Here is a 26642-nt window from a genome sequence, read left to right as displayed (position 1 = left end):
AGGTTAGCTTATTCACTTGAATGGGTCCGCAATCCGGGAGATGCGGTGCGGAACGGAGGCACGGATCGGAAGCCCATGAAAACACTACAGACTGCTTCTGTGTACTTTCTGTCCGTGCCTCTGCACCGCAAAAAGGTATTGCATGCACTACATTTTTGCGGTGGGGACTATCTGATGCGGATCGCAGATCCCATTCAAGTGAATGTGTCCGTAATCTGCATGTGGCGGCTCCCGCGGTTGGTGTGCTTGTGCATTGCGGACCACAATTTGCTGTCCACAGCACGGGCCGGGCTGGCACACATTCGTGTGTATGAGGACTTAGGCTAGGGCCACATGACGACATGTGTTGGCGACATTAATGTCACAGACATATGGTGTCGCACTGTCACATGCAACATGCTGCGACTGCAATGTGACTCACATGTCACAGTCGCAGCATGTCGCATGTGACAGTGCGACACCATAGACTAGAATTATAAAAAAATATTGCGCAACATTGGTGCCACATCAATGTCATGTGACACATGTCATTGTGTAGCCCTAGCCTAATTCCTCTAAAACTGAACTATCAGCACCCCAAGCACTCAGAGGCACTACAGATATGGCTGGTGACCCGCTTATGCAGCCTTAAATCTACTCCCCTATTTTTCCTAAGATGGCTGGACTATTGTACAAAAAAAGCACTTCTACCTTTTGTCTCACCCCCATCTCATCTCTTTTGTCTCCCCCCCCCAGATTATAAGCTCTTGCGAGCAGGGCCCTCATTCCTGATCTGTTTCCCGCAATGTTATTTAAGACTCTGTTTGTGCTTGAAACCCCTGAACATCACACAAAGATGTCTTGCTCTTTCCATTGTATGTAGTGACGCATCGCGATCGCGCCGCCCCCCTTCATTGAACCCCTTAGATGCTGTGTTCAACGCTGATCAGGGCATCTGACAGTCACATTCAGGGCTTTTAGGGGTTATAAAAATACTCACCTCATCCATTTGCTTGAAGAAAGGCCATCGCAGCCATCTTGATTTAAAAAAAAACTGCCAAATCTTGGTGTGCTGATGTGGTGATGTCATCCCGCTGGGCATATGCTGTGATGTGCGTAAGATTTGGAAAATTTTCTTTAATGAAGATGGCCGCAACGGCACCTCCACGAGCAAGTGGACGAGGTGAGTATGTTTTTTTTTTTTACTGCCATTTCAGTAAAAATTGATTCGTTACCACAAAGCACCATGAAATTCGCTTCATGGCGAATCGAATTTTACCTGAAATTCGGATCGAAGTCAATTAGTTTAGCTTTGATTCGCTCAACATTATAGTCACATAATCTATAGTAACCCTGATGACTGTGAAAGCTGAATATTGTATACTGTTTGACCTTGAGATTTAAAGTTACTCTAGCTTAAGTCTTAAAGATTTTGCCATATATCTAAATGGACATTATGGATTGCATATTACGGAGCAGAGTTTATATCCCAAGTGTTGTCTACTTACTGTAGTTGTTACATCTTTAAATGTTCAGCGTATAGCATCAACATAGTTAATTAAATTTTAATTTACCTTTTGCAGAACAGATTTGTTGGGCTATAACATTTTTTATGTCTTTCAAAGAATCAAAGTCATGCACAAAATGGACCCTTTTGGGATCTCCAGTGATTTCCAGCAACTGAGTTTGGTTGGCTTCTTTAACCCCAATTGCATACATATTTACATTGTTTTCTCTAAGGATCATGGCAGCCTCCTTCACACTATCTTGAGATTCTCCATCTGTAAGTACGATAAAATACACAGGCACATTCCCTTCCCTGATATTAGCGGGATGTAATATTAATTCACGAGTGAAATTTATTGCTGCTCCTGTGTTGGTTCCTCCACCTCGCTGCCTCATGTTCTTCATCTCCATTTTCAATTGGGTTTTAGTGTAATTTGTACCAATACCAATCTCCAGTTGACTGCTATCAGAGTACTGTACAGACCCAATGCGAACATTCTGATGCCCAATCTCAAACATATCTATGAGCTCCACCAAAAATGTCTTCATGGCTGTAAAATCATCGGGATAAATACTTCCAGAGCCATCAATGAGCAGATGAATATCAGCTAGTTCTGTCTTCTGACATCCTGCAGAGAAACACATTTGCATTACAATCAATAATAATGAAACGTGAATACATTATAATGATTTTATCATTAAAGGGATTGTGCATTGTAAGGATATTGATGACCTATTCTTCTCTACCTGTCACCCCGCACCAATTAACTGTTTGTAAAAAGCCATGGCAATCTCACAAGTGATGAATGCTTTTCACAGTTAACCTGCACCTCCTTTGATTGTAGTGAAGTGTCAATACAGCTTCCTCTCCCATTAAAGTGAATGCACAACCCCTTTAATGTAAACTGGTTCAAATAATAGATGGAAATTCTAATCCCAATAAAAATTCATGTATAAAAAAAATATGTACTGTATACACTGTATAACAAAGGTGAGTTAGACTTGCAGTTAGAATACTTTGGGGGTCATTTTTTAAGACTGGCATATTAGATACCAGCCTTAACCCCTTAAGGACTTAGCCCTATATCACCTTAATGACTTGGCCATTTTTTGCAAATCTGACCAGTGTCGCTTTAAGTGCTCATAACTTTAAAACGCTTTGACTTACCCAGGCCGTTCTGAGATTGTTTTTTCGTCACATATTGTACTTCATGACACTGCTAAAATTGGGTCAAAAAAGTTTATTCTTTTGCATAAAAAATACCATATTTACCAAAAATTTTGAAAAATTAGCAAATTTCAAAGTTTCAGTTTCTCTACTTCTGTAATACATAGTAATACCCCCCAAAATTGTGATGACTTTACATTCCCCATATGTCTACTTCATGTTTGTAGCATTTTGGGAATGATATTTTATTTTTTGGGGATGTTACAAGGCTTAGAAGTTTAGAAGCAAATTTTGAAATTTTTCAGAAATCTTCAAAATCCCACTTTTTATGGACCAGTTCAGGTTTGAAGTCATATTGTGAGGCTTAGATAATAGAAACCTCCAAAAAATGACCCCATTCTAGAAACTACACCCCTCAAGGTATTCAAAACAGTTTTTTCAAACTTTATTAACCCTTTAGGTCTTCCGCAAGAGTTAATGGCAGATTGAGAAACAATTTCAAAATGTCAATTTTTTGGAAAATTTTCCAATATAATCAATTTTTTCCAGGAATAAAACAAGAGTTAACTGCCAAACAAAACTCAATATGGGTTGCCCTGATTCTGTAGTTTGCAGAAACACCCCATATGTGGTCTTAAACTACTGTTTGGCCGAACGGGAGCACATAGAAGGAGGGGAACACCATATGGGTTTTGGAAGGCAGATTTTGCAGGACTGGTTTTGTTTATACTATGTCCCATTTGAAGCCCCCTGTTGCACCCTTAGAATAGAAATTTCAAAAAAGTGACTCCATCTAAGAAAGTACACCCCTCAAGGTATTCAAAACTGGGTTTACAAACTTTGTTAACCCTTTAGGTGTTCCACAAGAGTTAATGGCAGATGGAGAAACAATTTTGAAATTTCTATTTTTTGGAAAATTTTCCATTTTAACCCTTACTTTATTACTGGAAAAAATGGGTTAACAGCCAAACAAAACTCAAAATGGGTTGCCCTGATTCTGTAGTTTGCAGAAACACCCCATATGTGGTAGTAAACTACTATTTGGCTAAACGGCAGGACATAGAAGAAGGGGAACGCCATATGGTTTTTGGAAGGCAGATTTTGCTGGACTGGTTTATTTACACCATGTACCCTTTCAAGCCCCCTGATGCACCCCTAGAGTAGAAACTCCATAACAGTGACCCCATCTAGGAAACTACGGGATAAGGTGGTTGTTGTTTTGGGACTATTTTAGGGGTAAATATGATTTTTGGTTGCTCTATATTACACTTTTTTGAGGCAAGGTAACAAAAAATTTAAATTCTAAAATTGTTTCTACATTCGCAATTTAGTTTTGTGGAACACCTAAAGGGTTAACATAGTTTGTAAAGTAACTTTTGAATACCTTGAGGGGTGTAGTTTCTTAGATGGGGTCACTTTTTTGGAGTTTCTAGTCTAGGCTACATCAGGGGGCTTCTAATGGGACATGGTGTAAAAAAAAAAAAAAAAAACAGTCCATCAAAATCTGCCTTCCAGAAACCATATGGAGTTCCCTTCGTTCTATGCCCTGCCGTGCGGCTATATAGCCATTTACGACCACATATGTGGTGTTTCTGCAAACTACAGAATCAGGGCAATAAATATTTAGTTTTGTTTGGCTGTTAACCCTTGCTTTATTACCGGAAAAAAGGATTCAAATGGAAATTTTGCCCAAAAATGGGTGTTTTGGCACTGTTTTTATTTTATATTTTTAACGCTGTTCATCCGAGGGGTTTGGTCAATTGTTATTTTTATAGCGGCGACTTTTACGCACGCGACGATGCACAGTGCACAGCAACGATGCACAGTGTGGAATCAGCATCAGCTGGTGACGATGTAAAAGGAGTGCGCTTCTTCTTGACGTTAACATCGACCTGTAAGGCTGAGTTCATACTTGAGTTATTTAGTCAGTTTTGGCCCTGTGACTGCCCTAATAAGTGAAGTGTGCAGTGATTCTAAGAGAATATTGCTTCACTACCAAGGCAGACTCACTATGCGTGTTACTAAAATGCACAGTGTTCTACACCACTATAAAGGCTTTCTGCAGCCAGGAAATAGCCGTTTTTTTGGCCGTGAATATATTTGGATCGAACCAAATTTTTCCCAAAAAATTTGGCAAATCAGTGAATCAATTTTTTTTTAAATTCGCTCATCTCCAACCTGTTATATAACATGGTTCCTTAAGATCAAACATCATGTTCAACATGACTGGTTCCCTTTAATGTACTATGTCACATACAGAATATTTGATTTATTTCTGAGAATATTACCGTGTCTGATCAGATCTGTTTGTGCTGGTGAGTAAAGAGTATCTCTTTCAAGAGCATTCACAATCTTCTTCAGTAATGTGTCTGTGTTGTTTGAAAGATCAGCAAACGTCTTCAATTTGATGCTATAATAGTAATTTGGATGTGATGCAATTTCGTTCATCTGGGTTTCATTAGCTTGGGAAATACCCACAGTGAAAAGTCTGACTTTTTCTTGTCGGAGCAGATGGGCAGCCTCTGATACACTGTCTGCTGAGGACTTATGAGTGATCAGGATTGTTAGCTGTTCTATTCCCTGATTCCTTCTGCTTGCAAAAGCATCACCAAACACTTCACTTCTTGTGAAATTAATTGCACTTCCAATATTTGCACTCTTTTCACTTGATACTGTCAGTTCTCCTATAAATTCCTCAACAACAGAATTGCTGATTCCAGTTTTTAGGGAAGCAACTAATTTTGGTTGGATGTTGAATGTCACTAGACCCACATGGACACATTTATTACTTATCTCCAGATCAGATAAGACATTGGTTAAGAAATTCTTCAACTCTTCATTTTCTTTGCTTGTATGATCTGATGTGTCCACAATCAGCACTAGATCTGTTGCTATACCTTTTTCGCAAACTGTAACGGCATAGAAAATATATGAATACACATGTCAATACAGTTGTGTTAAACTTAGAAAATAGGAATCCCTTAAAATAGGAATACCGAAGAATTTTAATCATTTTAATCATCAGTCTGTCCATCTTAACCCTATAAATTGTAAAATACAGTATGATGCATTGCAGGAATCTGCAGGAATATTTTTTATTGTATAAAAGATACTAAAATCTTTATATATGTAAGATCTCTATTTCTCCATGGTCCTCAAACCTTTTTAAGTACACACATAACATCAAAATGCTCCCAATACCCTTAAACCATGACAAATATATACTTTACATAGAGCTAATTGGTTTGAAATACGTAGTATAGTGGATTGTATAGTATAGAGTGCAACTCCTTTAAGGGAATCTGCTATCAGAAAATTAACTATTGTTTAAATCACGTTTTTATGTTAACTGTATTTTTAAATAATTTTTCGTGATGTTATTTTTAATTGTCCATGTCAATATCTATATTTATTTTTTAAAAAAAACATAAAAATACAGCAGTTTTCACACTGGCCACTAAGCCCTTTACTGCAGTTATCTACTTATCATTACAGACAGGATTAGATATACATATATTTATATATAGATAACACAGGATCTACCATTCACAATAGGTGATATTACAGCTTATCAGCTCCCCAATGACCTCTGCACAGGTCACAGAGCATGCCTAGAAAACTCTCCCATAGAAGTCAACAGGGTCCTCTCCAGCCCATTGTGTCTATGGCCCATGCGGCTGCTGTAAAGCAGTTTTCCAACTAAATGCTCTCTAAATGCTGTTAAGAACAGCACAGGCAAGACAGCAGCCAGCATAATCATGTTAGAAATAAAATTAAAAAATCTGCAAACGGATTAGAAAAAGGATATAAATTGCTATCTGGTTTTAACTTGCAGAAAAAAATGGTGACATATTCCCTTTAAATGTTGTATACTATCCAAGCAACACATTTCTAAATTCCAACAGCCATAATGGTTTATGCACTGTAATTCCTTGCTCCTACATATTTTTTCAACAAGATAGGGTCTTCTTTGCAAAATCTTTGGGGAAGATTAAAGGGGCTGATTGGAACGGGGACTGCACAGTGTACTGTTTGCTGGAGGACAAAGACAATCTTCCATTGTATTACTAGTGACTTAAATCCCCACACAGAGAAGATGATTCCTGTATGTAAATGAAACTTTTACCTCTGATATTAGGCAGTATACTGTGAACATTCAGATGAATTGCCATTGATGTAATACATGAACAACTCAAGACTGCTAGAGTAGTAGTGCTATGAACTGAAGCAGAGGACGGGACCCCCTTTGATGATTTTTTATTTTTTTTACAGTGCACAATTTCTTGAAATAAATGAATAAGTGTAAGAACAGGTAGGCAGAAAATGATACATTCATTATGCAGCAATTAGACTACTAGAGAACAATACCTGCAGTGTTATTTATCAAAAAAACAGATGAGCTAGCAGTTGTTGGGGAAGCTGCAGTAGTACCTAAAGAAAGGAAGTCAAAATAAGGTAAATGTTACAGTAAAAATTCATGCTAACGTTTCTTAAAATTGATTGCAATTAGTGTAAATATAAACAGTGCCCTTTGTGATATAAAGTGTGCCATGTAAAAAGGGTTAGATAAAACAACATCACTCTAAATTCTCTTTTATATAATGCAAAAACTGTTGAGAGAAAATGTTTTCTGTATCTTGAATATTTAGCTTATTACTGACAGATAAAATCTGTGATCATTTTGTGAATTTATGTTAACATAATATATGCTGGGTTATTGTGTCATTGTTGCGGAGTCACAATGGAGTACAGTAATAGAAATTAATTGGGTTTTTAGAGAATAAATTATACTCTGTATGTGGTGTATTTGTTCCTAATCCTTGCAATGCAAAAGGTGAAATCTTTGTCTAATCCTAAAAGGAGTTGGCACATCTCAAACATTGGTGACATATCACTAGAATGGGCCCCCAATATCTGATAGGTGTGGACCCCACTTCTGGCTACTTCCGTCAGCCCCGTATAAGTGAATGGAGTGGTTGTTGTGCTTGCGTAGTATGCTTCCCATTCATTTTTTTATGTGACTTCCATAAATACTGTAGCCGAGCGTGAACCGAGAAATGAATGGAGGTTGGCTGAGCATACACAGTCCACTCTTCTTCACTTTGCGGGCTCCGTTCTAGAGATAGATGCTGGTCGCAGAGGTGGCCCTAGCAATGTATGACACCAATGTTTGGGCCAACCCCTTTAAAGGGAATATATCATCTCCGGTGCAACCTATAAGTGCAGTACTACATGGATAGTACTGCTACCACTGACTCCAGATATGTCCTGTTCCAAAGTTCTGTGCCTACTTACTGCTGCCGAAATACATTGACAGGACTCATCCTGGAGTTTTCTTCATTGTATGTGCATGCTCATGAGTCCTTGTAATGTATTCCAGAGCCAGATTGCTTATACACATCAGGTTAAATGGAGTGAGTATGGACATATAACCTAGTCAGAAGTAGCAGTACTATTTATTTACAGTTGCAAGAAAAAGTATGTGAACCCTTTGGAATGATATGGATTTCTGCACAAATTGGTCATAAAATGTCATCTGATCTTCATCTAAGTCACAACAATAGACAATCACAGTCTGCTTAAACTAATAACACACAAAGAATTAAATGTTACCATGTTTTTATTGAACACACCATGTAAACATTCACAGTACAGGTGGAAAAAGTATGTGAACCCTTGGATTTAATAAGTGGTTGAAGCTCCTTTGGCAGCAATAACTTCAACCAAACATTTCCTGTAGTTGCAGATCAGACATGCACAACGGTCAGGAGTAATTCTTGACCATTCCTCTTTACAGAACTGTTTCAGTTCAGCAATATTCTTGGGGTGTCTGGTGTGAATCGACTGGGCCGCTCCAGAAGGCATATTTTCTTCTGTTTAAGCCATTCTGTTGTTGATTTACTTCTATGCTTTGGGTTGTTGTCCTGTTGCAACACCCATCTTCTGTTGAGCTTCAGCTGGCGGACAGATGGCCTTAAGTTCTCCTGTAAAATGTCTTGATAAACTTGGGAATTCATTTTTCCTTCGATGATAGCAATCCGTCCAGGCCCTGACGCAGCAAAGCAGCCACAAACCATGATGCCCCCTCCACCATACTTCACAGTTGGGATGAGGTTTTGATGTTGGTGTGCCGTTCCTCTTTTTCTCCACACATAGTGTTGTGTGTTTCTTCCAAACAACTCAACTTTGGTTTCATCTGTCCACAGAATATTTTGCCAGTACTGCTGTGGAACATCCAGGTGCTCTTGTGCAAACTGTAAACATGCAGCAATGTTTTTTTGGGACAGCAGTGGCTTCCTCTGTGGTATCCTCCCATGAAATCCATTCTTCTTTAGTGTTTTACGTATCGCAGATTCGCTAACAGGGATGTTAGCATATGCCAGAGACTTGTGTAAGTCTTTATCTGACACTCTAGGATTCTTCTTCACCTCATTGAGCAGTCTGCGCTGTGCTCTTGCAGTCATCTTTACAGGATAGCCACTCTTAGGGAGAGTAGCATCAGTGCTGAACTTTCTCCATTTATAGACAATTTGTCTTACCGTGGACTGATGAACAGCAGGGCTTTAGGAGATACTTTTATAACCCTTTCCAGCTTTATGCTAGTCAACAATTCTTAATCATAGGTCTTCTGAGAGCTCTTTTGTGCGAAGCATCATTCACATCAGGCAATGCTTCTTGTGAAAAGCAAACCCAGAACTGGTGTGTGTTTTTTTTATAGGGCAGGGCAGCTGTAACCAACACCTACAATCTCATCTCATTGATTGGACTCCACTTGGCTGACGCCTCACTCCAATTAGCTCTTGGAGATGTCATTAGTCTGGGGGTTCACATACTTTTTCCACCTGCACTGTGAATGTTTACATGGTGCGTTCAATAAAAACATGGTAACATTTAATTATTTGTGTGTTATTTGTTTAAGCAGACTGTGATTGTCTATTGTTGTGACTTAGATAAAGATCAGATCACATGTTATGACCAATTTGTGCAGAAATCCATATCATTCCAAAGAGTTCACATACTTTTTCTTGCAACTGTAGTTCTGCAATTATTAGTGCTCAGAGGAAGTGACAGATTCCTTTAAACTAATTCTGCAGCAAATTACACTTGGGGATTCAATGGAAAATTACTGCAAGGTTGCAGACAAATCCACAGTTAACAAAAAGGAAAAAAAAAATCCCACATGTAAACCCAGTCTAAAGAAGCTTTTCAATTTGGCACATTTTAATTTCAGTAATAATAATAATAATAATAATAATAATAATAATAATAATAATAATAATAATCTTTATTACTAATATAAAATATGAAGTACATTTTACATTCTTATTCCAACATTTTTCTTTGATGGTGTAGTGTCAATCAGTGATGTTAATAAATTTTTAGATTATTGATTTTAAATCTGTTTTTTAAGTTGCTTATATGCAGTGAAAAACAGAGGCCTGACAAGATCTTGTTTTGTTATATTGAAGGCCAAACTGGTTAAGACAAGTTAATAATTTGAATTTTTTCTGTTCATGGTGGAAAATAATCCTATGTTTAGTTGCAGTTAATTAGTGATGGGTAGAAAGTTGTGACTTGAAGGAACATGTTCTAGTTTATACATGTGTTAATAATATTTTAGTGGTTATTACACTGTGCTCTAGTTTGACTTCTATAAAAGTCCTTCCTAGTGGGATATCATTACATCATAGAGAAAGGGCAAAAATAAATGAAAATAGCTGATATAATCTCACCTTGTGTGCTTGACGAATAATAATTATTTTTAACCACATCTTGGATAGTGGTGACCATATCCTTTGAGAATGTAGTTAGGTCTCGGACATTGTTTATCATAAAAGCAAGACTTGGTGATGTTGCCATAACTTCCAGCTGATTTTTAGAGGCATCCTTTAGTCCAACTGCAATAATCCTGACACTTTCCTGTTTAAGAGCATCAGCTGGTATTTGAACATCATCAAGAGAAGGCCCAGACGTGATCAAAACAAGAACTGGTGGAAACCTTGATTTGTCTCTTCCATTTATTTCATTAAATAGAGATTCCCTAATTTTGCCAAGGGCATTACCCGTCATCAAAGATCCACCTTGGAAATCAAATTTATTTTTTATATAACTTATTATTGGGTTTTTTGCTTTGAAGGTAGATAGAGAGAAATCAACCTTTAGATCATCATTATAATGTGCTAAACCAATCCGATACTGGTTTGAACCTATTTGCATTTGAGAAACTGTTTTGAATATAAAGGATTTCACTTGGTTGAAGATGTTTTTTCCCATATTATCTGAATTGTCCACCAGAAATACAAGATCTGCATATTCCGGGACTGTAATAATAAAGAACAAATAACAATGAAATAGATAAAGGAGAAATTCTTGAAATTTAATGTCCAGTATTTTGTATTGATAGGCTTACCGGTATCTTGACCAGTTGATAGCTTCAGGTAGCTAACCATCAAAAGTAAAACATACACAAATTTCATTTTCACAGCACCACAATGTAGATATTGAATGGTTCTAAGGATAAAAATGTACAACAAGCAACATATCAAAAAACATGATTTTAAAGAAACAACTTATATGACAAAATGGCATAATTATATACAACATGTTCCCTCCTAAGCTCCTCTACTGGTGGCTGCAGGGAATCAGAAAGTCAGCCCCATCCCAACATCTGCCATACATGTCATCATTGGTATTTCCACATCCAAAAATTAGCAAATTATTAAATTATAAATGTATTTATCCCAAAGGTCCCATATGAGTTGCCATATTTGTTTTGCTTTACCTCCGAAAGAGATTGAATGAAAAGTGATCATCAATTCATACATACCCCAAAATAGTATCAATCAAACTACAGCTCCTCCCACTAAATAAAGCCCTCACACAGCTCTGTAGAGAGAATCATATAAATGCTATGGATATCAGAATGTGGCGATGAAAAATTTCTTTTTTCAAAGTTTGATTATTTGAAAGCATTAAAATTATATATATTTGGTATCACGGTAATTGTATTAACCTACAGAATAAAGAGAATGTGTCATTGTTGCTGAACAGTGGATAGCATAAAAAGAAAACTATAAAACAATAGTACAAGCATTTTTTCCCAATTCTATACCATTAATTTTTTTTCCAGTTTTCCAATTCACCATACGCAATATAGAAAATGCAACTTGGCCTGCAAAAACAAGTCCTCATACAGCTACTGTATGTCAATGGAAAACTAAAAAAAGTCATGACTTTTGTAAGGCCGTAAGGAAAAAATTCAAATGAACTAAAAATCTCAATTGATGCAGAAAGGGTTGTGTATGGCTATGCAGGGGTTTTGATATCTATAGTATAAAAACAAAGCTCCAACTGATATAAAGTTATATTAAGAAATAAAGCTGTGCTAATTTTGGGACTAAAGAGAAACAATGATAAAAAAAATGGAAATTCATTTAAAAATGTTACTGTTTAATGTTGCTGTGATGCTTAATTAAAGTTCAAGTAGTCCTTCTGAATTTGATTAATGCCAAAAAAGAAGACTTTTGTCAGCTTTCAGCTTTCTTTCAACTATTTTGGTTGATTATTGTTTCTATATGCTAAGATTAGTGGGTGAAGAGAAGTGATACAAGAAAAGTGGCACATTTCTCAGAAAAGTAATTTACAAGCACTCAACTTCATTCAGCCACTGTCCTGGGAAAATATTTTTACTGCAGCTGCCTGTAATAATATAATCTTAAATGTGTGAAGAACTAACATGTTTGCTTGTTACACATAAAGTTAGGATAAAAATTATTATACATAAAAAAACAATAACTATCCTTGTTTGTAGAGCTTAAAAATTGATTGATGAGAACATAGGGGATCATTTATTAAGAATGGCCTTTTAGACATGTGCTTACAGCCTTATCATCTCTCCAACTACCTGAGTGATTTCACTATGGAGGTATGTGGGAGCTTGGCTGTAAGTTGTATCTTAGCACCTCTCAGACCGTGTTCACACACCTTAGGTAGTCTAATGGTAGGAACCCATGCCACACTGAGATACCTTGACGATGGTGCAAAAGTGGCTAAAGTCTCAGCTCCTACCATCAGCTGTAGGGATTTGCCAGAGTTGTCAGTTGCATATCATTGTGGTGCACCTTTCTCGGTGATTTATGTATTTTTATATTTGCATCCACACACTATTCTATCTTGTGTAGGATGCCATCGTGGTGCATTTGGTCCGCTGCCGACATCCTCCATTGTATACATTTTTGCTGGGGATTGCTGTTAGCAACGGATCACATGCAGAGAAATTGCTCCCCCGGTTATAAACACGCCACAGTGTTTGGGGTTTTTGAGCGCTTCCTCCCATTTAGGCCACTTTATATTTCAGTTATTTTACTGGTCTTAATAACCCCTATACCTGGCAGTGGATCCGCCGAAGTTATAATGAGGTGCAGGCCTCTACATAACTTTGGCACATCCAGAGCCAGCGCCAGTCTAAAGGTAAGCCAGCTTCCTAGCCTAGACAGAGAAAACAATGTATGAGAATGGCCTACCAGAAATACGCTTAATATAGGCATATTTCTGAATAATAAATTACCCATTTCTCTCAATGACAAACCTTCCGTTTCTAAAATAGAGAAACGTTTAGATTTGAGCAAAAAATTGGATGCCTTTTGTTCGCACTTTTGTGAAGCTTTATAAAGCATTACCTGAATAACAGTCTCATATGTCATTATTATATGTCCTGTATAATTAAGCAGTATATTAGCATCCTAGCTTCTTATTTAACCAAGACGTATCAACTGTGTTTCCTCTGTTTTCTAATAATCCTATTTTTTTATCAACAATACTAGAAAGTGGAATTCCTAACAGGAGGACTGTATAGAAAGTGTGAACAAAACCTTAGGCACTGTTCTTATAAGAAAAAAAAGATTCTAAAAGTTATGTGCATAATAGTCTGAACACTATATGTGATTAACTTCCAGATACTTAAATAAATCATCAAGGAGTATGAGTTGTTACCTTCTACTTGACTGTCTCTATCAATGATCTTAGGAGCTTCTACTTATTGCTGCACTCCTGCGCTTGTTCCAATCAATTTGCAACAAACATTTCTGTTCAAATAAGAGAAAAAGATAAGAATGAAAAGAATGAGGAAAACAGCCGTACAAAGAATGTAGACTACAGACAAAACAGCAATTACAAAGGGTAAAACTGCATATGAAATTTACCATAAAGTTAAGAGGTGAAAAAAAAGTCTGACCTCAATTTGTATGAGTTTTGTGGATCTTATATACCAATTTTGCAGTCAAGCAAGGTGTGGCTAAGACATGTGGGGGTCAAAACTTGTAGGGCATGAGACCTGGGTGCTGGGCAACAACAAAGGTTAAAGGTTGTTGAGCCTTGGAGCCCATAACTCATTGGGTCCTAAATTGTGCCCCTGAACATAATAAACCCTACTCACCTATCCATGGTTGCTTCTTCAATCCCAGATGCGTCTGGTTCCCATGGGACCAGGAAGTGGCTTAATCCCAAGACTGCTGCAGCCAATCACAGGCCACAGTAGCTTGAATGCTACATCGAGGCTGTATAGCAAAATTATTATTATTATAACAAGGGTTAATCATTTTTAGCACTCAACTCTCTTCGTATGGTAAAAGAGACTGGAATAATTACCCTGCTTGGCAGGATGTTTATGGAGCTGCCGAACTGCAAATCCAAGAGCCAATGTCAGCATACATAGCTTTATATAAACTGCATTAATTGACAAATAAACATAATGCACCAAGGAGTTGTTCTGTCCTCCTTATGAGTGATTGGGGCATCTAAACTACGTCCTAGCTAATCTTTAACTCCTGAGTCCTGAGTAACATCCAAATCAACTTTTTTTGCAAGGATGGAATGAAACAGCAATGCCACATTATCTGAGTGTGGAAGATGATTAGAAATGCTGCATGGCTGTCAGATGATCTAAAAAAAAGGATGGGTGCTATGAGCTGACTTGATAATGTCAGCAGGGTGATAGGTGACAAATACAGTGGATTGTATAAGACATACAAGGTAATATATTCTAGCTAGAAACTGCTTACACAAATGGCCTCCAGAAAGAGCTAAAACAACATGGAGACTAACACAGTAAATGTGTACTCATACAGATAATGTGCTGAAGGCATGGCATGAGTAGTAGTAATCAAATGAAACTTTATGTGTGAATATAATGATGTTACATTTAAGTGATTACACTATTAGAGCAAAAGGATAGTTATTAGGCCCCTTTCACACGGGCGAGTATTCCGCGCGGATGCGATATGTGAGTTGAACGCATTCCACCCGCACTGAATTCCGACCAATTCATTTCTATAGGGCTGTTCACATGAGCGGCATGCAGCGGTAATAATCGCAGCATGCTCTATTTTGTGTGTTTTTCACGTAACACAGGCCCCATAGAAATGAATGGGGTTACGTGAAAATCGCCGGCATCCGCAAGCGAGTGTGGATGCGGTGCGATTTTCACGCACGGTTGCTAGGAGACGATCGGGATGGGGACCCAATCATTATTATATTCCCTTATAGCATGGTTATAAGGGAAAATAATAGCATTCTGAATACAGAATGCATAGTAAAATAGCGCTGGAGGGGTTAAAAAAAAACAAAACATTTTTTAACTCACCTCATCCACTTGCTCGCGCAGCCCGGCATCTCTTCTGTCTGTCTTCTGTGCTGTGTGGAGGAACAGGACCTGTGGTGACGTCACTCCGGTCATCACGTGATCCATCACCATGGTAAAAGATCATGTGATGGATCATGTGACGACCGGAGTGACGTCACCACAGGTCCTGTTCCTCCACACAGCACAGAAGACAGACAGAAGAGATGCCGGGCTGCGCGAGCAAGTGGATGAGGGGAGTTACATTTTTACAATGTTTTGCACTCGCGCTGAAAAATCACGCGTGTTCCCGCAACGCACCCGCACATTTTCTCGGGCGTCACTCTTAGAATCACTGCGCACTTCACTTATTAGGGCAGTCATGGGGCCAAAACTGACCAAATAACTCAAGTATGAACTCAGCCTTATAGGTCGATGTTAGCGCCAAGAAGAAGCACACTCTTTTTACACCGTCATCAGCTGATTCCACATAGATGCCTACAGAACCTGTTCTATTCAACGCTTATACAAGTAGAGCCCCCCGACAGAGTGGAGAGGATGTCAGCAGTAACTTTGTGTCGACATCACTGATTATTTTGCCCTTCCTCTGATCTGTCAGAACAATAAGCCACAAAAACCGGATCCTGTCTGTTGAGCATCCGCCTTCACTCGGTCAGCACTTGGTCAGTAATACATCAGTATTGCTAATGCCCAAAAAAACAGGAGTGAATCCAAAACAGAGATGACACATGAATAAAATATTTGCATGTCTTCTGTGTTTTGTACCCACTCCTGCCTTTGGCTACCAAATCACAAGCCAATTTTTATGGGACCATACAGGCCTTACAGCTGCTACACAGACAGGATCCGTTGTGCGTCTCATTTTTCCTTCCTTCTGACAGATAAGAATATGGGCCAAATAAATGATGATGTCAGTTGTGCTGAAAGGCAAAATAGTGGACCAGTCATGAAGTGGGAAGGGTGGGAACAGCATGAGAAGTCCACAGAGTGGACCTATGACATAGTGGTGAGGTGAAAGCAGCATGAGGAGACTAGAGAGTGTGACAGAGTCTAGAGGTGGCGGCAGGATCAAAAGTAGGCCATAGAGTTGCACAATGACAGTATGGAGGTGGTGGCAGCATCGGGTTGCCACAGAGTGGCAAGGTGACATAGTGTGGAGGTGGCAGCAGCATGAGAAGACCACAGATTGATCTGGTGACATAGTGGTGAGGTGGCAGCAGCATGAGGAAACCACATAGTAATCTGCTGACAGAGTGTGTAGGTGGAGACAGCATCAGGAGGCCACAGAGTGACAAGGTGACATAATGTGGAGGTGGAAGCAGCATCAGGAGGCCGCAGGGTGGCAAGGTGACATAGTATGGAGGTGGTAGCAGCATGAGGAGACCACAGAGTGACCCAGTGACATAATGTGGAGGTGGCAGCAGCATCAGGAGGCCACAGGGTGGCAAGGTGATATGGTGTGGAGGTGGCAGCGGCATAAGGAGACCACAGAGTGCAAGATTACATAGTGTGGAGGTGGCAGCAGGATCAGGATGCCACAGAGTGGCAAGGTGACAGTGTGGAAGTGGGTGGCAATAACAGAACCAGCTGAAGATGGTGAGTGAATGATGGAGCACTTGGCATCAATTGGGTGGCATCAGGCGGGTAGCAGCATCAGAATAGTAGCTGAGGCAAGTAACCAGAAGATACCGGTCTCTTTTGTCAAAGTGTTTGTGTTGCACCATGGATGATCTAGTCTGATGCATTAGGCATTGGTGGGTGGAAATGCTGGCTGATCCACTCCGAAATCATCTTGACAAAGGTCATTTGCTCCACATTTTGGGTGGACAGGCGAGTTCTTCTTGGGGTAATATTGCCACCGCCGCACTAAACACCTGCTCTGATGCCACACTATTGGATGGGCAGGACAGCTTTTCCAGGGCATACTCTGCCAGTTACGACCAATCGACAAATCCAGTTTGGCTGCCCAGATTTCCTGAGGATCTTCAATGTGGGGTGGCAGGGTGCTGTCCCAGTATGCCACCACCTGCTGGTTCAAGTCCTGCTCCAGGTCTACCTGCTGCTGGTGAGTAGTTTCTTCAGTAGGCTGGTAAAGAAAGCTGCTCATCAGTGATGCTAGACTAAAAATTGCTGCTGATGGAACTGGAACTGCTCCTACCCCCCAACCTGCCACAGCAGCCATGGCAGTGGAACTTGAGTGCAGAGGGCCTCCCTGGTCAGACCTGCGAGAGGATGGACGATGGTGCAAATAGGCAGCGGCCAGCTGACTACATAGGATGTCTTTACAGTAGTTCAGTTTGTCCTCCCTCTCAGCGGGTGCAAAAAAGGGCCCCCATTTTGGACCGGTAGTGAGGGTCCAACAAGGTGGAGAGCCAGAAGTCATTTGTCTGCCGAATGGTGAAAATTAGGCTGTCACTATTCAAGCAAGTGAGCATGCATCGGGCCATTTGTGCAAGTGACTCGGAGGGACTCCCTGCCTCCATCTCTACTGCATACTGCCACAATGTGTCTGCTTCCTCTGACTCATATTCCTCATCACCCTCTAGCTCCTCTGGCTGGTCCTGCTCCTTTTGCTCCTCCTCTCCTGTCACCTGTGTAAAAAATGTTGCTCCAATGTCCTCCTCCTTCTCCATTTCTGTCCCCACAGGGCTCATGTGGCCATGAGATCTAGGCACCACATCTCCAGTCCCCTGACTAGCCAGATTTACCAGCATCTGTAACAGGACATGAAGCAGTGGAATGACATTGTTCATCCTGTAGTCTTGGCGACTGATAAAAAACGTGGCCTCCTCAAAGGGCATGAGCAAAAAGCATGTGTCACGCAAAAGCTGCAACTGGCTGACATCGAAGTTACACAGGGGAGTACTCCTGTCCGCTTGAATCATCAAGAAATCGCTTATGGCCTTTCTCTGTTCGTATAGTTGGTCTAACATATGGAGGGTTGAATTTCAACGGGTGGAAACGTCACATATCAGCCTATGTTGGGGGACGCCGTTCTGCCACTGCAGCTCAAGGAGGGTGTGCTTTGCGGTGTACGAGTGGCTGAAGTGCATGCAAAGTTTCCTGGCCATTTTTAGAATGTCTTGCAGTTGGGTGGAAGACTTTAGGAACCACTTGACAACAAGATTGAACATTTGTGCGATGCAGGGAGCATGGCTCAGCCTTCCTTGACGCAGAGCCGACACCATGTTCCTCCCGTTGTCAGTCACCATAGTTCCAATTTAAGTCAGGATTCAATTTATTGATGAAGGACATGGAGCAGTTCCTCCCCTGTGTGACTCTGTTCGCCCAGGCAAACGAGGTGCAGAACAGCGTCACACCGCTGTGCCCTGAACATGTGGTATGCTGGAGGGGCACTAAATTGTCCCTGCAGTAGAGGCTGAGGACATGGTGGAGGAGGCAGAGGCAGACATTGTCGCAGGACCAACGGCGGCATCACCTGGCCAAGTTGCTGGTGTGGCTGTGCAGGAACCACATTCACCCAGTGGGCCATAAAGGACATGTATTGTCCCTGACCTTAGTTACAGCTACACACGTCGGCACTGCCATGCACTTTGGCAGACACCGTCAGGCTCAAGGACTGGTCCACCTTCAGTTCTACATGTGTGTGCAGAGCTGGTAAAGCCTTTTTGGCAAATAAATTAATGCTTGAGACTCTCTACCTCGGCTCGGCACAAGCCATCAGTTCTCCACTTGGAAAGGAAGGGACTGCAGCACCAGCAACTTGGACAGGAGCACGTTCAGCTTCTTCGCCGTTGGTTGAGTGCATGCATACTGTTGTGTCTTGGCAATCGCTTCGGTGATCGATTGCTGACTGAATGACTGACAAGGAGTAGGAGGTTGAAGAGCAAGAGCATCAGACCCGCAGATGATGGGTAGGACAGACAGCTCCCTTTGGCTGAGGTGGTGGAGCCTTCCCTGCCTGAATTCGGCTGCGTGCAACTGGGTGATGCAGCGGTTGCTGCGGCAGGCTGGACCACCACATCAGAGCCACGGTTTTCCCAGGCCACTTTATGATGACGCTGCATATGTTGACGCAGGGCCATGGTGTCAACATTGGCACCCAGGCCACGCTTTACCTTCTGCCCACAGAATCTACATATGGCCATGTTCACCTCCTCCGGCATCAAACAAAAAACTGCCACACCGCAGAGTAAGTGATTTTATCCCCAACACTACACATTGACTGACTCCTAACGCTGCTGCCTCTGTGAACCCATTCACTGCTACTTCCCGTCAGGTAAGCTTCTGCAAAGTGGGTGGTCTATCCCGGGCACGTTTGGCTCCCCACCTCCCACTGCTGCCACCCTGCTCACCTCCGGCCACGCTATAGACTTGCTGGCTCCACCGCTGGCTCACGGGCAAGCTGCCACACTCCCGATGATAATAAAGCCACTTCCTCACCTGGCTCCCAAATGCAATCAGCTACATCATCGTCATCGAGTACTGTCTGCACGTCACTTATGTCCTCCTCAACCGTCTCTGGGTCAGGAGCCTGACCACTCGAAACACCAGCTCCCACGCTACTATACTTATCACTACTTGCCCACCTAGTGGAGGAAACGGAAGATGTCTCCTCCACATCTTGTCTTGCCAGTAGCTGCTGACTGTCTTATAGTAGCTCGCCCTTAATGTATAATGGAACTGAGCCCACAGCATTTAGTACTTATCGTGGTGAGGAAACAGAATAGGACAGAGGCAGGTTGAGGAAAGGTGAAGGCACAGGGCCTGCTCCCGGGCCATGCCAAATAAGGGTTGTGTCTGACAAATCCACTGATTCTTCGCTGGGGGTGTATGATGTCACTTGTGACGAAGTCGAAGATCGAGTCAACAATTCAAGAACCGCTGGGTTGCTGGTCACGATACGAACGCTAGCTGACACTGAGATCTCAGGCCTCTCAAAGTGACCCCTGCTGCCACAGCTCCTTACTCTGCTGCTGGCACTTTTCTGTCTGACATACTGTTAGATCAAATAAATAAATAAAAAGGAAATTAAAACACCCCAAAAAGTCTGTAATTTTCTCACCACACAACCGCTAATAAGCCCTTTTTTCCCTCACTAATGCACACAAAAAGGGCTTTAGAACAGATTACAGCACCGCTGAACTGAAAATATATTTTCCTTTTGCCAGTAATACACGCCACTAAAAGCATTGAAACATACAGTACAGACCAAAAGTTTGGACACATCTTCTCATTCAAAGAGTTTTCTTTATTTGCATGACTATGAAAATTGTAGATTCACACTGAAGGCATCAAAACTATGAATTAACACATGTGGAATAACAAAAAAGTGTGAAACAGCTGAAAATATGTCATATTCTAAGTTCTTCAAAGTAGCCCCCTTTTGCTTTGATTACTGCTTTGCACACTCTTGGCATTCTCTTGATGAGCTTCAAGAGGTAGTCACCTGAAATGGTCTTCCAACAGTCTTGAAGGAGTTCCCAGAGATGCTTAGCACTTGTTGGCCGTTTTGCCTTCACTCTGCGGTCCAGCTCACCCCAAACCATCTCGATTGGGTTCAGGTCCGGTGACTGTGGAGGCCAGGTCATCTGGCGCAGCACGCCATCACTCTCCTTCATGGTCAAATAGCCCTTACATAGCCTGGAGGTGTGTTTGGGGTCATTGTCCTGTTGAAAAATAAATGATGGTCCAACTAAACGCAAACCGAATGCAATAGCACGCCGCTGCAAGATGCTGTGGTAGCCATGCTGGTTCAGTATGCCTTCAATTTTAAATAAATCCCCAACAGTGTCACCAGCAAAGCACCCCCACACCATCACACTTCCTCCTCCATGCTTCACGGTGGGAACCAGGCATGTAGAGTCCATCCACCTTTTCTGCGTCGCACAAAGACACGGTGGTTGGAAACAAAGATCTCAAATTTGGACTCATCAGACCAAAGCACAGATTTCCACTGGTCTAATGTCCATTCCTTGTGTTCTTTAGCCCAAACAAGTCTCTTCTGCTTGTTGCCTGTCCTTAGCAGTGGTTTCCTAGCAGATATTCTACCATGAAGACCTGATTCACACAGTCTCCTCTTAACAGTTGTTCTAGAGATGTGTCTGCTGCTAGAACTCTGTGTGGCATTGACCTGGTCTCTAATCTGAGCTGCTGTTAACCTGTGATTTCTGAGGCTGGTGACTCGGATGAACTTATCCTCCGCAGCATAGGTGACTCTTGGTCTTCCTTTCCTGGGGCAGTCCGCATATGAGCCAGTTTCTTTGTAGCGCTTGATGGTTTTTGTGACTGCACTTAGGGACTCTTTCAAAGTTTTCCCAATTTTTCGGACTGACTGACCTTCATTTCTTAAAGTAATGATGGCCACTCGTTTTTCTTTACTTAGCTGCTTTTTTCTTGCCATAATACAAATTCTAACAGTCTATTCAGTAGGACTATCAGCTGTGTATCCACCTGACTTCTCCACAATGCAACTGATGGTCCCAACCCCATTTATAAGGCAAGAAATCCCACTTATTAAACCTGACAGGGCACACCTGTGAAGTGAAAACCATTTCAGATGACTACCTCTTGAAGCTCATCAAGAGAATGCCAAGAGTGTGCAAAGCAGTAATCAAAGCAAAAGGTGGCTACTTTGAAGAACCTAGAATATGACATATTTTCAGTTGTTTCACACTTTTTTGTTATGTATATAATTTCACATGTGTTAATTCATAGTTTTGATGCCTTCAGTGTGAATCTACAATTTTCATAGTCATGAAAATAAAAAAAACTCTTTGAATGACAAGGTGTGTCCAAACTTTTGGTCTCTACTGTATAACTGCACTGCTGAACGGCAAATATATTTTTTCCTTTTCCACTGATACATGCCACAAAAGGCTTTAGAACATATAACTGCACAACTAAACGGCAAATATATTTTTATTTTGCCACTATTACACAACAAAAAGGGCTTTAGAACATATAACTGCAGCGCTGAATGGCAAATATATTTTCTCTTTTTCCACTAATACACGCCACAAAAGGCTTTAGAATAAATGCTGTGGAATGATTCCTCCCTATTAGTTTTGATCAAACACCAAAGTGTTTGGGTGCTCGGGTGCTCGAGTAGAACACCATGGGATGCTTGGGTGCTCTACTGAGCAGCCGAGCACAATGGAAGTCAATGAGAAAACCCGAGCATTAAACCAGGCACCCCCTGCTCTGAAGAGGTTAGGGTGTCTGGTTCACATTAAAGGTCAGAAATTGATGGAAACACCACTGAAATGGTTCGGGAACAGCATGGGGAGGGTGTCTGGCTGCATCTTGGACTCCCAGGTCGCTGCTGGGAATGATGTTGTCCGAGTAGTACGCCAATTTTACAGACTGACAATAATGCGCACAAAACCAAAGATAAAATTGATTTTAGAGGAGAAGTTGTTAGGAAACATTCTTTCCTATATATTTACTTGATTATAAAGGGCAAGTGCTGTCAAAAATTACAAGGAAGAGGCACTCCGATACAAACTGTATATCACATAAAGGAGGGCCTCATTCACACCCTTGAAAAATTATGATTGATGGCCTGCTGGTGACTCTCAAAAACATTAGGAGTAAGGGCCCGCTGGTGACCCTCTAAAACATTAGGGGCAAGTGCCTGCTGTTGAGATGACCCTTTAAAACATTAGGGGTGAGGGCCTGCTGCTTATCTGACTATCTAAAACATTAGGGGCGAGTGCCTGCTGCTGATTTGACCATCTAAAACATTAGGGGAGAGGGCCTGCTGGTAACCCACTAAAACATTATGGGTGAGGGCCTTCTGCTGAGCTGACCATCTAAAATACTATGGCCCAGGGCATGCTGCCGAGCTGACCATCTAAAACATTATGGACGAGGGCTTGCGGCTGAGCTGACCATGTAAAGCATTAGGGGAGAGTGCCTGCTGCTGATCTGACCATGGAAAATATTAGGGGCGAGGGCCTGCTGCTGAGCTGACCATCGAAAAAATTATGGTTGAGGGTGTGCTGCTGAGCTGACCCTCTAAAACATTAGGAGCAAGGACAACCTAATAAGCATGTTGACATGATGGAGGAGGAGGACGAGAAAATGAAGATTGAACCATATACCCTTTTTTGTGGTGGAAGGGGTGCATGGGAATACAGTGTATTCAATACATCATAAAAGCCACTTTTAGAGTGCCTTTATGTTCAGCTGCTTTCCTCTGGTGGAGTAGAGAAGTCGGGGGCAATCCAGGCCTTGTTCATTTTAATAAGAGTCAACCGGTCAGCATTTTCAGTTGACAGGCAGATGCGCTTATCAGTTATTATGCCCCCAGCAGCATTAAAGGGATTCTGTCACCAGGATTAACGATATGGAGATATTTATATGTGCCCATTAGCCTTAATGCAGTGTTTCCAATCATCCCTCTGTTTATGACCTGTGTGCCTTATATTCTTATAAAAATCGATCTTATTCATATGTCAATCACCTCTGTCAGGAGCCCATGGGGTTGTCCCACGATCTCCTGGAGCCCGGCCGCGCCCATCCATCTGGAGCCCAGCGCCGCCTACTACTTTATATTCACTGCAATATCCTGACATAATGTCATCTCTGCGCCGTAGTCTCGTGCAGGCGCAGTGGACACTGTAGTCTGTGCCCGTGCGGACTACTGGCATCGGCTTCCACTTGTCCACTGCGCATGTGTGAGACTACGGCGCAGAGATAACATGACGTCAGGATAGTGCAGTGAATATAAAGTAGTAGGTGGTGCTGGGCTCCGGATCGTTAATCCTGGTGACAGAATCCCTTTAAATACCCGCTCTGACAAAACGCGGGGCAGACCAGCACCTCCAAGGCATAGAGCAGCAGTTCATGCCACATGTCCAGCTTGGAGACCCAATAGTTGTAAGGCACAGAGGAATCATTGAGGACGGTGAAGCGGTCTGCTACGTACTCCTTGACCATCTTCCAAAATTCTTCTCTCCTTGTGACAGTAGGCCGTGCCTCAGGGTGAGGGTGGTGGCGGGGAGTTATGAATCTGTCCCAGGCCTTGGAGAGTGTTGCCCTGTATCTGTTAGAGCTAATGTGTGTTCCCCTCGTCTCCCCTCCTCGGTTGGCCAACGAACTACATACTCTACCGCCAGCTTTGTCAGCTGGAAATTTTTGGAGCAATTTTTCCACAAGGATCTTCTGGTATTGCACCATTTTGCTCATCCTCTCCACCACAGGAATGAGAGATGAGAAGTTCTCCTTGTAGCGGGGGTCGAGAAGGGTAAACAACCAGTAATCAGAGTTGGCCAAAATACGTACAACATGAGGGTCACGGGAAAGGCAGCATAACAAAGTCTGACATGTGTGCCAGAGTCCCAACAGACAAGACTTCGCTGTCCTCATCAGGAGGATGACTCTTAATCTCCTCATCCTCTTCCTCCTCTTCTGCCAATCCACAATGAACAGAGGGAATAAACCTGCTATGGGTACGACCCTCTGTAGCGGAGGCAACCGTCTCCTGCTCCTCCTCCTCCTCCTCCTCATCATCATCATCATCCAATTCGCGCTGAGAAGACAAAATAAGGGTGGTCTGGCTATCTCCCTGTGTACTGTCTTCCCCCATTTCCACCTCTTCCACATGCAAAGCGTCCATCTTCATTGTGAGCAGTGAACGTTTCAGTAGACACAGAAGTTGGAAAGTTAAGCTGATAATACCGGCATCGCCGCTCACCATCTGTGTTCATACCTCAAAGTTGCGCAAAACCTCACAGAGGGCAGACATCAATGCCCACTCGTCGCTTGTAAAGAGTGAAAGCTGACTGGAAAGGCGACGACCATGTTGCAGCTCGTATTCCACTACTGCCCTCTGCTGCTCACAAAGGCTGGCCAACATGTTAAATGTGGAGTTCCAACGCATGCTCACATCGCACAACAGTCAGTTAGCTGGCAATTGCAAGCGCTGATGCAGAGCTGCCAGACTGGCCGCAGCTGTCGATGACTTTCGGAAATGGGCAAAAACGCAGCACACCTTCATCAGTAGCTCAGGCAAATTGGGGTAGGTTTTGAGAAACCGCTGACCCACTAAGTTTAACACGTGGAATAGGCATGGTATTGGTATGTGTGTGAGCTTGCCGAGCTCCAAAGCCACCACCAAGTTACAGCCATTATCAGACATAACCATGCCTGGTTGTAGGTTGAGTGGCGAGAGCAACAGCTCAGTCTGGTCCTTTATACCCTGCCACAGCTCTGAGGTGTTGTGCTGTTTGTCACCTAAGCAAATAAGTTTCAGCACAGCCTGTTTCTGCTTCCCCACTGCAGTGCTACACTGCTTTCAGCAACTGATTGATGGCTGACTGGTGCTGCAAAATGACAATTCAGAGGTGGAAGTGGAGGAAGAGGTGTAAGAAGAGAAGGGGGGGGGGGGGGGGTTGCAGCCACTAATGTATGTGGTGGCGTAAATCCTAATGGAAGTAGGGCCCGCAATCTTTGGTGTCGGTAGCACCTGTGCCACCCCAGGGTATGACTAGCTCCCAGCGTCCACAACGTTCACCCAGTGTGCCGTCAGGGAAATGTAGCATCCCTGGCCTCAAGCACTTGTCCATGTTTCAGTCGTTAGGTGGACCTTTCCAATAACTGCGTTGGTCAGGGCACGAGTGATGTTACGGCACACATGCTGGTGTAAGGCGGGGACGGCACACCGGGCAAAATAGTGGTGGCTGGGGACAGAGTAACAAGGGACGACCGTCACCATCAGGCTGCGGAAAACCTCAATGTCCACAAGGCTAAATGGCAACATTTCCAGGGCCAGAAATTTGGAAGGGTGCAATGCCACTTCCCTGTCCCTTACTGCTCGACTTCATCATATTAAATGGTATATGCTTGCAAGTATGTCACACGTACAGTAGAGCAGTTTTTTTAAGTGTATGTGCAAATAAATTACAGTCAATGTCGCAGATATATGGGATGCGGAAACATTATACAGGGGAGGTACCACAGGTAATAGCGCTGCTGTCAACAGCAGCTAAGAAAAAATTGCAGTCAATGTCACAGATATTTGGGATGCGGAAACGTTATACAGGAGATGTAGCCCAGGTAATGTCACTGTCCGCAGCGTCTATGGAAAAAGTACACTGGATGTCACAGATATTTTTAGGATGTGCAAACGTTATACAGGAGATGTAGAGCAGGTAATGTACCTGTCCGCAGTGGACACAGTCTACGAAAAAAGTACACTGGATGTCACAGATATTTTTAGTATGCGCACACGTTACACAGGAGATGTAGCGCAGATAATGTCGCTGTCTGCAGCGGTCAAACAATTGCAAGCTATTCAGTGCAGGTTGCTCTGAAAATATATATTGATGCCAGATACAACAATAGTCCTTAAACAGACTTTTGGGTCTAACCCTGCCTAACAAAAAA

General features: G+C 42.1%; 1 protein-coding gene across 1 annotated transcript in view; it reads right to left on the bottom strand.

Moving 5' to 3' along the window:
• The window catches only part of LOC122939368 (collagen alpha-6(VI) chain-like), a 169480-nt gene that overhangs the window by 79649 nt on the left and 63189 nt on the right, over positions 1–26642 (bottom strand). The window contains exons 2-7 of the mRNA XM_044295434.1: positions 13646–13737; positions 11064–11164; positions 10387–10974; positions 7022–7084; positions 4942–5562; positions 1554–2114 (exon numbers count right to left, since the gene is read on the bottom strand). Of these exons, the coding sequence (XP_044151369.1) occupies positions 1554–2114; positions 4942–5562; positions 7022–7084; positions 10387–10974; positions 11064–11130 (1900 nt within the window). The 5' untranslated portion in view covers positions 11131–11164; positions 13646–13737. The remainder of the gene's footprint in view (positions 1–1553; positions 2115–4941; positions 5563–7021; positions 7085–10386; positions 10975–11063; positions 11165–13645; positions 13738–26642) is intronic.

Source organism: Bufo gargarizans, chromosome 5 (genome assembly GCF_014858855.1).
Source record: "Bufo gargarizans isolate SCDJY-AF-19 chromosome 5, ASM1485885v1, whole genome shotgun sequence".
In the NCBI taxonomy this organism is placed as follows: domain Eukaryota; kingdom Metazoa; phylum Chordata; class Amphibia; order Anura; family Bufonidae; genus Bufo; species Bufo gargarizans.
The sequence above is the reverse complement of the archived record's forward strand: the minus strand, read 5'-3'. Positions and strand labels throughout refer to the sequence as shown.